The 17,709-nt window shown below is 42.0% G+C and overlaps 1 protein-coding gene across 1 annotated transcript; it reads left to right on the top strand.

The window, feature by feature from the left end:
- The first annotated feature begins 43 nt into the window (after window positions 1–43).
- On the top strand, window positions 44–17,020 carry FRG1 (FSHD region gene 1). Its single transcript, XM_054030729.1, has 9 exons — window positions 44–185; window positions 713–780; window positions 2,393–2,515; window positions 8,024–8,081; window positions 8,348–8,462; window positions 8,872–8,976; window positions 11,718–11,809; window positions 12,719–12,829; window positions 14,120–17,020. Exons 1-9 carry the CDS (start codon window positions 124–126, stop codon window positions 14,154–14,156), a joined length of 771 nt encoding a protein of 256 aa, XP_053886704.1. The 5' UTR covers window positions 44–123; the 3' UTR covers window positions 14,157–17,020.
- The last annotated feature ends 689 nt before the right edge of the window (window positions 17,021–17,709 follow it).

The following is a 17,709-nucleotide window of genomic DNA, read 5'->3' as shown; positions in this document are numbered from 1 at the left end:
CGGTCGCACGCGTTGACTAAGGGCCGGCCGTTCTTATTTGTCCCTCTGCGGCCCCCGTCGGAGTTGCAGGAAGGGGTGGATTGTGTGTATGTGCCACCGCGCGGCGGCCTCTGTAGTTCAGAGATGGCGGAATATACCTGCGTGAAATCCACCAAGCTAGTTCTCAAGGGGGCGAAGGAGAAAAGGTGCGAAGCGGCCGGGACGTTCCTCCCCATTGGTCGCCAATGCGCCGCGATGAGCCCCGCCCCCGGGCATGGACAGGCCGGTCCGTCTCCGTCTGCTGCCCCAGGCCCTGCCCGGGGCTCGCTCCCTTCCTCCCCAGCCGTGAAGTCACCGCGCGTCGGTCAGAGCGCGCGCTATCCCCCGTCCCCGTGTGGACGCGCTCGTTCCGGAGTGAAGCGGCCTTGGCTTGCTTAAACTGACCAGGATCAGGTGTAAACTAAACCAAAGCAAGAGCGTCCACACGGGGACGTGCCCGGCTTTGAGTAAAGCGGTTTAAAAACCGACTTCTGAGATGGGTACAACGTGAGCCTGTGGATAGCGAGGTCTGCAGAGCCAAGGGTTGCCCTGTCAGAGTGGAGGTTTGCCCTGGTGACCTGCCCCCTTCTCCCTCTCTCCCCTGTGTTACTGCGTATTAGTGGTGGTGATCCAGACACACACGGTTAGTTAGGGAAGGTTTATTATTTAGCCATTTTGTCATCTCGCTTTGCAGTAAGAAGAAACACAGAGATAAGAAAAGAAAAAGAGAAGAAAATGCAGAAGATCAGCTTGATATTGTTGGTGAGTTGGCTTTAAAGGACGTGCACACCAGTATAGAAGTAAAGATAAAGACAGGAAAAGTTAGGGTGTTTGTTTTGTTTCCTTGTTTGGGTTTCTGGCATGAATACAAAACCCTTCTGTGTTTACTATATTTGTAGGCATGTTTGTAAACCTATAAATCATAGTCCTTGTAGTAAAGAAAAATAATTTAATGACTTTGTTTAAAAAATCTGAACAGAAATCTTTTTTTATATGGAGTAGAAGGGAGGTCTGATGTCCAATAGCCTCTGTTTCTCTACACATACTATGTTCTTTTGGCTGCTTCCAAGAAAAGAGGAAAAGGCCATTCTAAGTTTAAGGCTACAAATAATCTTTCCAATAGCTAAGTCTAACTTCTAATCACAGTGTGTTACACCATCAGTTAAATAGGGTATTTGGTGTTTGTCATTTATTCACTTTAAAGGGAATGATGCAGAACACTTTTGTTCAGCTTCTGGATTGTAATTGTTTTACTGCAAGAGCAAAATAATCCTAAATATAATTATCCATCAAGGCTTCATAGCAAACTACCTAAACAGTAGAAGCTTATCATGCTACTACGTATTACTAGATAAGATCTATTTCCTACCCAGACTAAAATTCAACATGTGTCTCGCTCCTTGTGGATGTCTAGCCATCAGCTGAAGCTCAACATGGCTACAACAGCTTTTAATCTTCCCTCAATGCTCTTCCTGCACCACTTTCTTTTTCAATCACCATGAACAACACCATCTTCCTGCTGTCACTCAGGCACATAATCTGGGCATCATCTTCAACTCAGACCTCTTTCTAGGTCCTCATATTTAAGCTAGCTTGCAGATTCTTTCTGCAAAACTTATCTAAGATATAGCCTTTCCTGTCCATCCATGCAGCTAACACTGTGGTGTAGGCTCTCATCATCCCAATCATTGGAACATCCTTTTCTCTTTTTAACATCCGTAACAAATGCAATCTTGTTCCACTCATATCCATTCAGAATGCTACTGCAAAGATCAATATTCCTAGCCTGTTTGACCATATCATCTTTCTCTTTGCAACCATCCACTGGCTCTCCCTTCTCTATCATGTCAAATATAAGCTGCTTCTCTTCACTTGCAAAGCCCTGCACAGTGTATCCCAACCCTACCTTCACAGTTGAGATGTTGATTCACATCTCTGATCTGCCATTGATGCCAGCCTCTATCACCCACTTATTACATTTTCAAATAAGCACCTTAATGCTTTCTCCCATGCTGTCCCTCATGTTTAAGAGCAGTTCCCCACAACATGGTAAACCTCTCCTTTGCCATGACGCCTACAAAAAGACCGATGACAGTTAGGCAGTGGTCTCAGCATACCAGCAACCTATCATGCTAACGAATACCGTCTTGGTTCCTTGTACTCGTCTGTCTGTCTGTATCCATCTGTGGTCTCCTATCTTATAAGTCAGTTGCAAGTTCTTTGGGGCAGGGACCATCATTTTGTTCTGTACACCTAGTATGATGGGGTTCTGATCCATGATAGGGCTCCTAGGTGCTATGCTAATTCAAATAATAGTATTTGGCTAAAATCCAGTTGTCAGTGTGCTATGTTATTTCATTTTCTTATATTTTAGGAAGCTGGTGGGCAGTAAAAAATTTTGGTGAAATCACAGGAACTGTGGCAATAGAACTGGACAAGGGAGCTTATATCCACGCTCTTGACAATGGCCTTTTTACCGTTGGAGCACCACATAAAGGTTTGTATCGAGAAAAGAGAAATTTTGCCGTGTTGAGATATGAAATGTATTTTACTAAATGGAGAGTTTTTATTCAAGTCAATAAACTAAAGATTTTTTTATAGTGATGCTAGTTAATATACATAATAAAAAATATTATCCTATATGTTTGCATAGCACAGCGAAGAGGATAATAATCCTAATGAATGACCACTAATCAATTTTTCTAAGCTAGTCTTGATGTTTTCTTTATATGTGCAATTCAGTTCCTTTCCTGATGCTCACCTGTAGGTTTAGGCCTTTAACAAGATGGAAAGTAGTATGACTCTTGTAAGTAACCATGCAAAACGAGGATGAGGTCAATTTGTCTTATAAAAAGAGAAACTCAAGTCAGACCAGGACCCTCATTTACCAACCAAAAACACCCACTCCACAACAAAGGGTATGTCTACACTACGGGATTAATCCGAATTTATATAATTCGAATTTTGGAAACAGATTGTATAAAGTCGAATGTATGCGGCCACACTAAGCACATTAGTTCGGTGGTGTGCGTCCATGTACCGTCCATGTAGCGTCGATTTCCGGAGCATTGCACTGTGGGTAGCTATCCCATAGCTCCCGCAGTCTCCTCCGCCCATTGGAATTCTGGGTTGAGATCCCAATGCCTGATGGGGCCAAAAACATTGTCACGGGTGGTTCTGGGTATATCCTCCCCCCTCTCCAGGGAAGCAACGGCAGACAACCATTTCGCGCCTTTTTTCCTGGGTGAACAGTGCAGACGCCATACCACGGCAAGCATGGAGCCTGCTCAGCTCAAGACAGCAGTCATGAACATTGTAAACACCTTGCGCGTTATCGTGCAGTTTATGCTGAACCAGAACCTGCAAAACCAGACAGCGAGGAGTAGGCTACGGCAGCGCGGCGGCGAGAGTGATGAGGATATGGACATGGAATTCTATCAAACCCGGGACCCGGTGCTTTGGAGATCATGCTGTTAATGGGGCAGGTTATAGCCGTGGAACGCTGATTCTGGGCCCGGGAAACAAGCACAGACTGGTGGGACCGCATAGTGTTGCAGGTGTGGGACGATTCCCAGTGGCTGCGAAACGTTCGCATGCGTAAGGGCACTTTCTTGGAACTTTGTGACTTACTTTCCTCTGCCCTGAAGCTCCAGAATACCAAGATAAGAGCAGCCCTCACAGTTGAGAAGCGAGTGGTGATAGCCCTGTGGAAGCTTGCAATGCCAGACAGCTACCGGTCAGTCGGGAATCAATTTGGAGTGGGCAAATCTACTGTTGGGGCTGCTGTGATGCAAGTAGCCAAAGCAATCACTGAGCTGCTGCTACGAAAGGTAGTGACTCTGGGAAATGTGCAGGTCATAGTGGATGGCTTTGCTGCAATGGGATTCCCTAACTGTGGTGGGGCGATAGATGGAACCCATATCCCTATCTTGACGCCGGAGCACCAGGGTACCCAGTACATAAACCGCAAGGGGTACTTTTCAATGGTGCTGCAAGCACTTGTGGATCACAAGGGACGTTTCACCAACATCAATGTGGGCTGGCTGGGAAGGGTTCATGACGCTCACGTCTTCAGGAACACTAATCTGTTTAAACGGCTGCAGCAAGGGACTTACTTCCCGGACCAGTAAATAACCATTGGGGATGTTGAAATGCCCATAGTTATTCTTGGGGACCCAGCCTACCCCTTAATGCCATGGCTCATGAAGCCATACACAGGCAGCCTGGACAGGAGTCAGGAGCTGTTCAACTACAGGCTGAGCAAATGCAGAATAATAATAATTAATGGAGATATCCCATCTCCTAGAACTGGAAGGGACCTTGAAAAGTCATCGAGTCCAGCCCCCTGCTTTCACTAGCAGGACCAAGTACTGATTTTGCCCCAGATCCCCAAGTGGCCCCCTCAAGGATTGAATTCACAACGCGGGGTTTAGCAGGCCAATGCTCAAACCACTGAGCTATCCCTCCCCCCAGGGATGGAAAGAATGGTGCTAGAATGTGCATTTGGCCGTTTAAAAGGTCACTGGCGATCGTAACTGACTTGCTCAGACCTCAGCCAGACCAATATCCCCATTGTTATTTCTGTTTGCTGTGTGCTCCACAATCTCTGTGAAAGTAAGGGGGAGACCTTTATGGCGGGGTGGGAGGCTGAGGCAAATCGCCTGGCTGCTGATTACGCGCAGCCAGACACCAGGGCGATTAGAAGAGCACACCAGGAAGCGCTGTGCATCAGAGAAGCTTTGAAAACCAGTTTCATGACTGGCCAGGCTATAGTGTGAAATTTCTGTTTGTTTCTCCTTCATGAAAATCCGCCCCCTTTATTGACTCATTCTCTGTAAGGAACCCACCCTCCCCCTTCCCCCAGCTTGCTTTCAAAGGAAATAAAGTCACTATCATTTATAAATCATGTGTTCTTTATTAATTGATTATAAACATAGGGAGAGAACCGACAAGGAAATCTGGGTGAGGATTGGGAGAAGGATAGGAGGGAAGTAAAAGGCCACTGAAAAAATTCAATATAATGACAGACTTTTGGTTGGGCTGTCCACTGGGGTGGAGTGGGAGGGTGCACGGAGCCTTCCCCCCCCCCGCGTTCTTACACGTCTGGGTGAGGAGGATATGGAACATGGTGAGGGGGGAGGGAGGTTACACAGCGGCTGCAGCGGCACTCTGTGATCCTGCTGCCATTCCTGAAGCTCCACCAGACACCGGAGCATGTTCGTTTGATCACGCACCAGACCCAGCATTGCAGCCTGCCACCTCTCATCTCGAGTGTCCCTCATGACCTCACGTTCACTGGCATCTTTCCTATATTTAGATACCGTGTCCTTCCACTCATTCTAATGAACTCTTTCATTGCGGGTGCATTCCATTATTTCTGAGAACATCTCGTCTCGTGTCCTCTTTCTCCGCCGCCTTATCTGAGATAGCCTTCGGGACGGAGGAAGGAGGCTTGAAAAATTTGCAACCGCGGGAGGGATGGAAAAAAGGAGAGAAGTTTTTAAAAAGATACATTTTACAGAACAATGCTTATACTCTTTCATGGTGAACAACACTATTCACATTACATAGCACATGTGATTTCAGTACAAGGTCGCATTTTCCATCTTAATATTGAGTGCCTGTGACTTTGGTGTTAGAGATCGCAGACGCAGGTCCGGGCAACACAATTCAGCTTGCATGCGGCCATGGTAAGCCTTGTCTTTCGGCTTCTGCGCCCTCCTTTCCCACATACCAAGCAAAGCCCGTTGACTGCTGCGGTTTTCCTGTTAACCTTCAGCAGCAGAAAACAAACTAACCCCCCCCCCCCCCCATCCAATTCTCTGGGATGATCCCTATACCCCCTCCCCCCACCGCGTGGCTGGTAACAGGGAAGATCCCTGCTATCCAAACGCGAAAAGCTCAGGGCCAATTCCGCCCCACCTCCCCCCTGTGTTTGGCTAACTGCAGGGAAGGATTTCTTTTCAGCCACAGGCGAACAGCCCAGTAGGAATGGCCACATCTGTCCCCTTAATTAAATTCCCATATTTCAACCAGGTTACCATGAGCGATATCACTCTCCTGAGGATTACACAGCGAGATAAAGAACGGATGTTGCTTGAATGCCAGCAAACTCCATGACCATACGCTGCCAGGCTTTGTCATGCAATGATACCAGATTACTTGCTGCAAGCATGGCGTGGTCAAGTGTCCTACCATGGAGGACGGAATAAGGCTGCACTGCCCAGAAACCTTGTGGCAAGGCTTTTGGAGTACCTCCAGGAGAGCTTCGTGGAGATGTCCCTGGAGGATTTCCGCTCCATCCCCAAACACGTTAACAGACTTTTCCAGTAGCTGTACTGGCCGCGAATGCATCCCAAGTCCTCAGGGCAAAGTAATCATTAAAAAACGCTTGCTTTTAAAACAAGTTTTATAATTTAAAAGGTAAACTCACCTGAGGTCCCTTCCATGGGGTCATGGTCTTGGATACTGGGTTGGGAGGGTACTTCAGTCAGGGTGATAAAAAGATCCTGGGTGTTGGGGAGAACGGAGTGCTGGGTGCTCTCCACAAGCTCGTCCTCCTTCTCCTCTTCCCTGTCCGCAGAATCCTCAGGTGTAGCTGATGAGATTATCCCCGCCTCGGAATCCACGGTCAGAGGTGGGGTAGTGCTGGTGGCCCTCTTTAGAACTGCATGCAGCTCGGCATAGAAGCAGCATGTCCGCGGCATTGACCTGGAGCGACCATTTGCCTCCTTTGTTTTTTGATAGGCTTGTCTGAGCTAATTGACTTTCACGCGGCACTGATCTGAGTCCCTATTGTGGCCTCTCTCCATCATGCCCTTGGAGATTTTTTCAAAAGTTTTGGCATTTCGTCTTTTTGAACGAAGTTCTGCTAGCACTGAATCCTCTCCCCATATAGCGATCAGATCCAGTACCTCCTGTACGGTCCATGCTGGGTACTCTTTTTCGATTATCGGCCTGCATGGTTACCTGTGCTGATGAGCTGAGCTATCTGTGGTCACCTGTGCTCTCCACGCTGGGCAAAACAGGAGATGAAATTCAAATGTTCACGGGGCCTTTCCTACCTACCTGGCCAGTGCATCCGAGTTCAGATTGCTGTCCAGAGCGGTCACAATGGTGCACTGTGGGACAGCTCCTGGAAGCCAATACCATCGAAATGCGGCCACACTAACCCTAATTCGAAATGACAATATCGATTTTGGCGCTACTCCGCTCGTCGGGGTGGAGTACAGAAATCGATTTTAAGAGCCCTTTATTTCTAAATAAATGGCTTCGTTGTGTGGACGAGTGCAGGGTTAATTCGATTTAACGCTGCTAAATCTGAATTAAAGTCATAGTGTAGACCAGGCCAAAGGGTACTGTAATTGTTATGCAGATGTTCTGTGGAAGTGACCTGGTAGCTGGTCTTTCCCTCACTCTGGGAGTGAGAGAGGCACAGCTCAAGTAGGGAATCCCTATTCTGGAAGCAGAGTGAATTTGGATGTCTTTCAACCCCCGAGTAAGGTAACGCCAGTCCAGGAATAGCGGCAGTATATCATTCCTGATGTTACAAAAGTGGTGGTGGCTTTCAAAATACCAAATTCTAGTCATGCGCTCAAGTAAAACAGTGCAAGTACATTTTGTTATGAGAAGCTTATATAATGCATAGGCTGAGATTCACAAAGCAATTCAGTGGATTTAGATGCACATTTTCCATGAATTGCTATAAATTCTCAATCCTAAATTTGTTGGGGGCAGGGATTGGCTTTATTTGTGTCTTGTAGAGTGCTAATCATATAGGTGCTTAGATAACTCCTATAAAACTCTTTTTTGCTTTTACAGTAGTTGGATACTCTTTTGAAAATGTATGTCAATATCTGGCCCCGCCATCATAGCCTTTTCCTGTATTGTACACCAATAATTCTTGTTTAATTTATCAGCTTTATTTAAACTTAGTCTCATAAATTCAAAAATTGTATATCTAATGCTTTATACCTGATAATTTTCAAAAAATTTTCTCTTTCAGAGGACGATGGCCCTAGTCCTCCTGAACAGTTTACAGCAGTAAAGTTGTCTGACACCAGGTAATTACTCCAGTAGATTTTTGAAAAATTTGATGTTGTGCAGGTCTTACTTCAAGAATGTCTTATCAGTTCTCATTTAGACTGCTATATGCGATCTCTTACCCTGAATCAAAGCTAAATATCCCTCCTTAAAATCTCCTTTATTATAAAAGCTAGCTCTTAGAAGTATATCTAGAACCAAAATACTGAACCTCTTTGATATACTGAATATTTTAAAGTGTTTTAACTTTAAAACATTCTGCATCTTTTTCCCTCATTTCTCTAAGAATTGCACTGAAGTCTGGCTATGGCAAATACCTTGGCATAAATTCAGATGGTCTTGTTATTGGACGATCAGATGCAATAGGATCAAGAGAGCAATGGGAACCTGTCTTCCAAGATGTAAGCTATCTCTAATATTAACTGCAGGTGATGTTCTTGGTAAAAATTGTTGTTTTAAACTTAACATTAATAGTGCTAATGGGATACACTTCCATACAGGTGGTAAAGCAATGACATGACAGGTATTGCAAGATTATAAAGAATAGTTAACTTGTAAGTTGCAGGTGGGTAAATTACTGTATTTTTAAAGACTTTAAATCAAAATGTTTGTCTGTTTTGGCAGCAATATACAATGTAAGAGTAAAAGAGACAGCAGATCCGCAAGGCTGGCTACTAAGAGTTCCTTAGGCAGAAGATGAGAAGACATCTGTGGTGTCTTCTGGAGTATTCTAGAATTAAATCTTATAATTTTAAGGCGTGTGTCTAAAATTTGTTCACAGTACTAACTTAAGTGGTGGTATTTTAACAGGGGAAAATGGCTTTATTAGCAGCAAATAGCTGCTTTATCACCTGTAATGAAGAGGGAGATATAGAAGCCAAAAGTAAAACTGCAGGGGAAGAAGAAATGATAAAGGTAATCTGTGTGTGTGTGTGATATATATACTTTATAATTATATTATCCGTTTGAATGCTATAATAGAAAATGCAAAACTATGCACAATCCATAATGTTTATGGAACAAACATTCTAACATCTTAAGTTTACATAATACCTTTCATCATGAATTTTTCTAATTCACTTTACAAACTGCACATAAAGGAGCATCTTCATTCATCACTGAATTACAGACCTCTCCAAGGTGGTATGGGGCAGCTTTTCAACAAATCTGCTGCCTAACTATTTAAGACAGGAAGATTAATTATACTCAATTGAAATTGCAGGTAGGCAGAATACTCAACAAAACTGGCTTATACCAGGTAACCAGGATTGGAAACTCCTTACTCTTGTGCGAATGCCACAAGATCTCTGACCACAAGTGGTCACTGTCTTTTTCAGTCTGAACAAACCAGATTGTACTTCTGACAGCAAACTGCTCCCTAATAGTATGCTACATTATTTGTTCAACACTTGCTCAGAAGTGTACCACCTCCTCCTTGCCAGAAACTGACAGCAACTTGGGTTTTCCTTGGCGGTGTCGGGTGCAAGTACTAGATGTCCCTGGTTAGTAAAAACAAGACTGTCACAGTTTGTAATGGAAAAGCACTTAAGCTCCATCTATAATTCCACATCAGTTAAATTAGAAATGCAATGTATTGTAACTCCTGGACATTAAATCAGTAAAAACAAAAAAAAAATTATTGTCTTGATTTCTAGTTTCTAAAATTCCATAAACTTAATCTAAAACTTGATGTATAAAATTTGCTAAGAACTTAGTCTTGTAAGATTATACAATTTAAATAGGAGTCTCCAAGTCCTCTTTCATCTTGCCAAGGACAGATAATGTTATGTTTTAATTGCATATATATAGCAGAGCATTAACTATTTCAGAACTTGTGTGACATTACGTCCCATATAATTTGTAGAAATACTGTTGGCATAACTAAGATGTATTTTATGCAAGATGGGTCATGTGAGATATCATTGGAATGGTTATGATTATGATTATCATATTTGTATGCATGTACATTTTGGTATCTGAAGTTAGGAATATTGTCTATACGTTTATTTTATTTACCTATTACAAATGTGTTTACACCTGGGGAACACCCATTAAACAATGCAGTTGGTCTAGATTGCTGGCTGGAAGGGCCATTAAGAAAAACAATAGGTCTTTGAAGATGCTAATATCCCACTTTCCTGGAAAGCCTTCCTGTGGACTCTGCAAATAGACTTTGAGTTATGGCTGAAGGGTCATGTGATCAAGTCACCTTGTACTAGATTCCACGATAAAATCAGTACTCTTCCACTGGCCAAGAGTGGGAATCACACTGGAAGACAAAGGATTCCAGACATATGTAAAACCTATTTAGGGCAGGGGAGTGACATAATTGTGGTTCATTCTTCACTGAATCCCTGCCCAGGATGACTGCTAGAAACATCTAAGGGTATGTCTTCACTAGCCACGTTAAAGCGCTGCTATGGCTTTAATGTGGCTGTGTAGCTGCGGCACCAGCGCTGGGAGAGAGCTCTCCCGGCACTGTAAAAAAACCACCCCTGCGAGCACTGTCTACACTGCCACTTTACAGCTCTGAAATGTGCAGCACTCAGGGAGGTGTTTTTTCACACCCTTGAGCGAGAAAGTTGCAGCGTTGTAAAGTGGCAGTGTAGACAAGGCCTTAGAAACAAAGACTGGGGGAGGAGGAGCTGAGCTGGAAGGTTGTCTAGTCTGTGAAAGAGATACCTGGAGTTTTAAGCTTCAAGCAAGAGCAGCTGGCTTTCAAGAACCTCTGCAATCTGCTTAAAACAACATTTAGGGTTAAAATTGGGTATTTCTACCAGTTACTTTAGGAGCTTGAGCTTAGTTTGTGTGTTTGTTTTATTTGCTGAGTAATCTGCTTTGATCTGTTCACTATCCCTTATAATCACTTCAAATCTATCTTTTGTAGTTAATAAACTTGTTTTTGTTTTTTCTAAAACCAGTTTGAGGAATTCTTAAGTGGGGGGCAAAAAGCTGTGCAAATCTTCCTCCACATTGAGGGAGGGAGCGAATTTCATGAGCTTACACTGTACAGTTCTCTGTGCAGCACAAGACAAGACAATTTTGGGTTTACACTCCAGAGGGGGTGTGCACTTGAGTGCTGGGCAATTCCTTAATTGAGCTTTCCCATGCAGAGCTGATCTCAGCATCTGTGTGAAACTGCACCTGGGTGTGGCCCGACCTGTGTGTGTGCAGGAAGGGAGCTTGAGAGCCTGTCACAGCAGCACAGTGTAAAGGGAACCCAGGCTGGTGGGTCAGGCGAGCTCAGTGGTACGCCAGTTCCAAGTGGCACCCGGGGGGAACTGGTCACAGCATGAATCTTGGCTAATCACTTAAATGTAGTATTAAATATATTACTATAGATTCAGAATATATTTTGTTTGTATATTCAAGAAATACGTGAAATGTTATTTAGTGTTTGTATATTTTATATATAAAATTACAAGGTAGAAGCAAAGACTTTATTAAAAAAAAATTAACCAGAATAGAATAGAACCAACTTTTTTGTTAAGAGATCTTTGGTTATATCCTAACAAGCTGTGAAACTGAAAAGACCCACTCAGAAATCCAACATCTGTAATATCTTGAGTACCAGGAGAAGTTAGAATTTGTTTAATTTTTTCTTACTATCAATTGTAGTTCGTATAATGTACATTTTCCTTTTCCCCAATAACTAGATCCGTGCTTGTGCTGAAAGAGAAGCTAAGCAGAAAGATGACATTCCAGAAGAAGACAAAGGAAATGTTAAACAATGTGAAATCAATTATGTGTATGTAATTGAAAGCTATATAGCTGCCAGCCTTCTACATTCACAAAATAAACTATCCATTTCCATATCTGAGCACAAAGGATTCCCCATCTCCCCTTGTTTAAAACAATCCTGACCCACCATCCTTCTAGTCAAATGAAATTCTCTTCAGCGTCTGTCAGCACTGCACATTAACCACCCAGAGAGGTTCCTGCTGAATGACAGTCTTCCCTCTCAGAGGAGCCTCCCCTCCTCTGTTTTCCCCCACACACCCCCGCCCGGAGGAGCCCAGTGCTGGCAGAAGCCGCACCATACCTCCCCTTCTCTCCCTGGACCCAACCTGCCCAAGGGAAAAGCATCTGTTAGAAGACGGTTTTGATATGCCCCGTGCAGGTTCCAAGGGGGCTGAGGAGGTACATACTACCTCCTCAGCCGCCCCGGAACCTGCTTGGGGCATAATAAAGCAAAAACTTCACCACCAAACCCCGCAACCAGGAGTCTGGCAGCCGCAGCAGCAACACCTCTGGCCTATTGTACCCGCCACCCATGAACTCAGAACACAGGGTCCCTGGGGAGAGCTAGCTCAGAGGTTTGAGCATTGGCCTGCTAAACCCAGGGTTGTGAGTTCAATCCTCAAGGGGACCATTTGGGGATTTAGTTGGGGATTGGTCCTGCTTTGAGCAGGGGGTTGGACTAGATGACCTCCTGAGGTCCCTTCCAACCCTGATATTCTATGATTCTAATACGTTGCACCCACAACACTCAGTGCAACATGTGAGACTATTATAGATTCTCTTGCATCTTGTTCTACTTTTAGGCCACCAGTCTAGTTCAGGAATTGAACTTTGAAATCCCAGCACAACTATTGCATTTTATTATATAAAGTTTCAATAGAACTGGAGCTATTTTCACACTGTTTATTGTTTCCAGAAAGAAGTTCCAAAGTTTCCAAGATCGTAAACTCAAAATAAGCCAAGAAGACAGTAAAGCTCTCAAAAAAGCTAGAAAAGAAGGCACTTTCCATGAGACGCTGCTGGACAGGTATTTTAAAATCCAAATAATTCCATCTGTTAATTAAATGAAAGCTATTGACAGATGAATCTGTGATATACCTGGAATGCTAAAGACAACTAGAGTGAAGATTGCCTGAATGTTCTCACTATAGTCCATTTTCTGCTGTCTATATATTTTTGAAACTCCCCTTTTGAGCTGAAATTTTTCAGGCCTGCCTGGTTTCTACCTGAAAGAAAACTTTTTATGGAAAGCTTGAGCAAAACTGGTTCAATCAATTGAGTACAAGGAGAGTGGAGAACAATAATACTGTATTATAAAAGCAAAATTCTTACTTTTATTTTTTTCAACAACCCTGACACCAAAACGGGGATAGAAAGTTGCATTTTTGTAGGGAAATAGCCATTATTGAGGATTCTTTTCACACTGTCTAGTGAAAACCAATCTTGGTTTGACCAAGTTATGAGGGTGTTAGAATAGCACTTTGTACAGGTGCAGTATTTGGGGAATGCAGAATATCCCAAGCACTATTTACCAGTGTTTTAAGCAAAAGAAAGCTGTATTGTATACCTAAAAGTAATTAACTCAGCTGCAAAAAAACATTAAAAGCTGTTTCTACCACTGTACAATTGTTGACATGTCGATTTAAGGCATTAGGGTTCCATAGGAGCCCTGCCCCATTGCATTGACTTGTGCAACTGAAAATTTTATGAACCTGGCATAATGTTTTCTGTGATGTTGGCTGTGTACTCCAATGAAGCCTTTCGTTGTTAAGTGTGATGTGGCATGCCAGAGATGTCCAGCCTAATAGTTTTTGATTTTGGAATCATTTTTCTTTACATTCCCTGTCTTTGAAATAGTCCATTAAAAAAACAGTAAAAGACTAAGGCTTCATGATTCAGAAGTCAGAAAACTCCAAAATTTTAAGGTTGCATGTGCAACCAGCAGGCATATTCCTTACGGCTCTAATGCAAGAGCAAATGCTAGCTGTGCAAAGTAACAAAGCCACCAAACAAATCAAAAGTACTAACAGGCCTCTAATGTCATTTGCAAATGTTCCAAAGTTAAGTAGAAGCAAATGTTATAACAGCCTACTCATATGTCTTGTGACTATGTATCAGGGGGTAGCCGTGTTAGTCTGTATCTATAAAAACAACAAGGAGTCTGGTGGCACCTTAAAGACTAACAGATTTATTTGGGCATAAGCTTTCGTGAGTAAAAACCTCACTTCTTCGGATGCATCTTCTTGTGACTATCACACTGTTAACATTTTATGGCTTTTGTGTAACCTAAATTTTGTCTGTCTTCTCTTTCATATAGGCGAGCAAAATTGAAAGCCGATAGATACTGCAAGTGACAAAAACAATTGGCTTGTTTGCTTGCTTTTATATCCTTTGGTTGTCCACCTGAACATACTATCTGAATAAGACATTTTGCAAAAGTGACTTTATTTATGGAAAGACTTTTTTGTTCCTACTTCTCATTAGAATTACTTTACATGGTATTGAAATTTGGTATGCAGAATTTGATCCAAAACTAAATAGCTTTAGCAAATTGAATTGTCGAAGATTCAGAGAAGCAACTCAGTAATCTGAAGGTCATGATTAACAATAAAGAAGAGAAGAGCTGAATACAAAACGAACTACAAAGTTGCCCTGACAAATTGTATTTTCATTGAATAAATAAATATTTTATCAAACTAATGTCTCTCTGAACATATGGGACTGAAGTCTCAGCTTGACTTCAGTTGAGCTATGCTGCCTGATACCAACTGAAGATCTAGAATGGTTTTCAACATTTATAGAGAACAATGGGTCATTAAGTGAATACTTACATAAACTATGTACTTGAAAAACGGTATGGAGAAATGAAGAAATGTAGAAATTGAGGTTCTTCATGAGAAAAAGAGACCCCTTAATTACTCATATGTTGCTGATATTTTTATGTTCTTTCAGATTTTGCTAACTTAAAGCTGTTAGATGGACTTGTTTCTATCTTTTAAAGTAAAAATGTTAAAGAATGTTGAAAATGCAGATACTGTGCATTCCTAATAACTATTACGTAGAATACTGGTTGCTATTTATGCTTGTTACCAAAATTTTATTTTAATAAAATCCCTTTATGGGAACTATTCCAACTGTACTGATTGCAACACCACCTTCACAATTCAGTTCTAACCTGTCTTCAAAAAGTACTTGGTTACCATGCTCAGCCTTTTCGTCTCAATTCTTACTTCTCGTGATGCCCATAATTTAAGTTACCTTCATGCAACGTGTAGTCTGTATTGTTTTTTGTGGTTTTAAATTTGGAGCATGCAGTTGCCTATAACCTAAGGCAGGGGTAGTTAATAAGGAGACCACAAGCCAAATCCGGACCGTCAAACACTTGAATGGCCCCCAAAATCTTTTATTTACTTACTGTTATCTGGCGTCGGGACCTTGACTATATCTTGACCAAGAAATTTGGACCTTGACAAAAAAATAATTGACTACGCCTGACCTAAGGCATAAAAATGGGATCATTAAAAGAACAGGTAGAGTCTGAGCATAAATACACATCCGCATAAGGCTGAAAGACAGTACTGCTAGTTTAAAGTGATGTCATTTCATAGCCAGCCTATGTAAAAATGAAACAGGATGAACTTAATTGCCTATATTAAGAACAAGTTACAACTGGTGCTGAAGCCCAGTTAAGAAAGAATTGCACTAGTAGAGCCGTATACACATGAAAGCATGTGTCAGTGGTGTCAGGAAGTCATAAGACAAACAGGTGCATAGCTTGTGCAGATTTATATTGCTGAAAAACTCTCAGCTGACATACAATTTTACTGTCCCTCATCACATGAAAAGCTAACTGATTATTTACTATATCAGGATTAGGGACTGGTGCTTGGGAAAGTTTACTAGTTCTGTGCTAACTAAGCACCTTGATTGTTAGCTCTCCCACACGATTTTAATGCCAGGAATCTAATGGTCTGTTTTATTTTATACTATTAAAAAGATAAAGGATCCAAGCTTTAGATAATATAGAGCAGTGGAGTCCAACTCTTAGTTTTTTAGAAAATGTATATATTTAAAAAAATAAAAACCGTAACACTTGTCCATTATATTATCACCTACTTTTTATCCCTTGTTGCTGTTTGTCTAGATGTACCAGATCATGCCCCATTTAACCTTCATGCAGAGGGGACTCTGCACCTAGGTCTCCCTCATGGAAGGATGGGAACCATCAGCTGTACTGTTCCCCTGTGTTCCCAGTCCTGAAGAGAGCCCTCTGCAGGTCTGAGAAATCATAGGAGAGATAGGGAAGTGCTTGGGAATGCACATCCTCCTGCCCATCTCACACAAAAGTTAATATAACATGGGGCTGTATCCTTCCTGTTGGGAAGTAGCTTTTCAAGGGGAATCTTTGTCACATGGCTCATTTGCTGCTGCGCTGCCAAGGAGTTGGAGGGAGGTCAAGAGACCTCCAGAGCTATTGTGGAGTCAGAGGGCCTCCATGCATATGGCTTTTGCGTCCAGGTAGATCTCGGCAGATCTACTTATTCCACAGGATGATCAAACTTATTACTCAACAGAAAAATTGGCAGAAACTCTGCCATTTTTCCTTCCCAATCCTTTTTGTGTGAGATTTTGCCTGAGAAGAGGACTTGTCTACATGAGGAAATTTACAGCCATACTACCAATACCTAACTATACTGGTATAATTTTCCATGTAGACACGCCCTTAAATAGTAAGCTCCCTGGAAGGCACATAAGACCTATGGGGTTGATAGAAATAAGTTAGAATACAGAGACATTAACTTAAAGCAAGGGCCGTAGCCATGCCAAGCTGTAAGAATGACTAATAACATGATAAACTAATCAGAACAAGAGAAATTGCCATCACTTTTGTCCATTTCATTCTATGTCCATTTTATTCAGTGTATCTGACAATATCAAGTAACAGATGCATCAAAGATGAGTGCAAGAAACCCCACAGTAAACAATTGTGGTCTAACCTGACCTTCAGAAAAGTTTCTCCTTAATCTCTGTTACATATGCCCTGAAGTATGAAGGTTTATAGCCTTTCCTAAACATAATTCTAATGCTGGACATTTACTTGAACTATATAAACATCTAATCCTTTTTTGGATGCAGTGACCTGAAGAAGAGCTCCATGTAAACTCGAAAGCTTGTCTCTCTCAACAGAAATTGGTCCAATAAAAGATTCTCTCACCCACCTTGCGTGTCTAATCCTTTTCTAAATACTATTCAGCTCAGCAATCTCAATATCATTTAGGAATGAGTCTCTTAAGTTATGTTGTCAGGTGTTTTGTTTTTTTAGTATTTGCAGGTATCCATTTTGAATTTGTTGCTTTCCAATTTCACTGAACATCCCACTTGTTCTTGGATTGTGAAAAATGATAAAAGGAGCATTCAATTTATCTTTTCTGTGCTATTTGATTATGTTGTATACTTCCATTATCTCACCTACCATTTGTCTCCTCTCTAAACGAACTAGTTCTGGTCTTTTCAATTCCTCCTCATACAAAATCTTGCCATGATCTAGTCATATTCATCACCCATGTCTGAATTTCTATTTCTGCCACATTGTTTTGAGGTAGGGTAACTAAAACTGAACACAGTATTCCAAGTAAGGGGAACTATAGTTTGATTAATGGTGTTATGTTCTCAGTATTATGTTCTTCTTTTATGCGTCCTAATGTATTTTCTTTTGACAGTTGTTGTAGAGCAGTGGCTCTCAATCTTTCCAGACTACTGTACCCCTTTCAGGAGCCTGATTTTCCTTGCATACCCCAAGTTTCACCTCACTTAAAAATTACTTGCTTACAAATCAGACATAAAAATACAAAAAAGTGTCACAGCCACACTATTACAGAAAAATTGCTTACTTTAATTTTTACCCTA

Source organism: Malaclemys terrapin, chromosome 5, assembly GCF_027887155.1.
Source record: "Malaclemys terrapin pileata isolate rMalTer1 chromosome 5, rMalTer1.hap1, whole genome shotgun sequence".
Lineage (NCBI taxonomy): Eukaryota > Metazoa > Chordata > Testudines > Emydidae > Malaclemys > Malaclemys terrapin.
This window is presented reverse-complemented; position numbering and strand designations above follow the sequence as displayed.

Bases quoted from the DNA above. Each gene is read 5' to 3' on its own strand.
- FRG1 (XM_054030729.1), top strand. From the start codon at position 124: ATGGCGGAATATACCTGCGTGAAATCCACCAAGCTAGTTCTCAAGGGG. The intron at 781-2,392 runs GTGAGTTGGCTT...CTTATATTTTAG, and splicing joins AGATCAGCTTGATATTGTTG to GAAGCTGGTGGGCAGTAAAA. The intron at 8,463-8,871 runs GTAAGCTATCTC...GTATTTTAACAG, and splicing joins GGGAACCTGTCTTCCAAGAT to GGGAAAATGGCTTTATTAGC.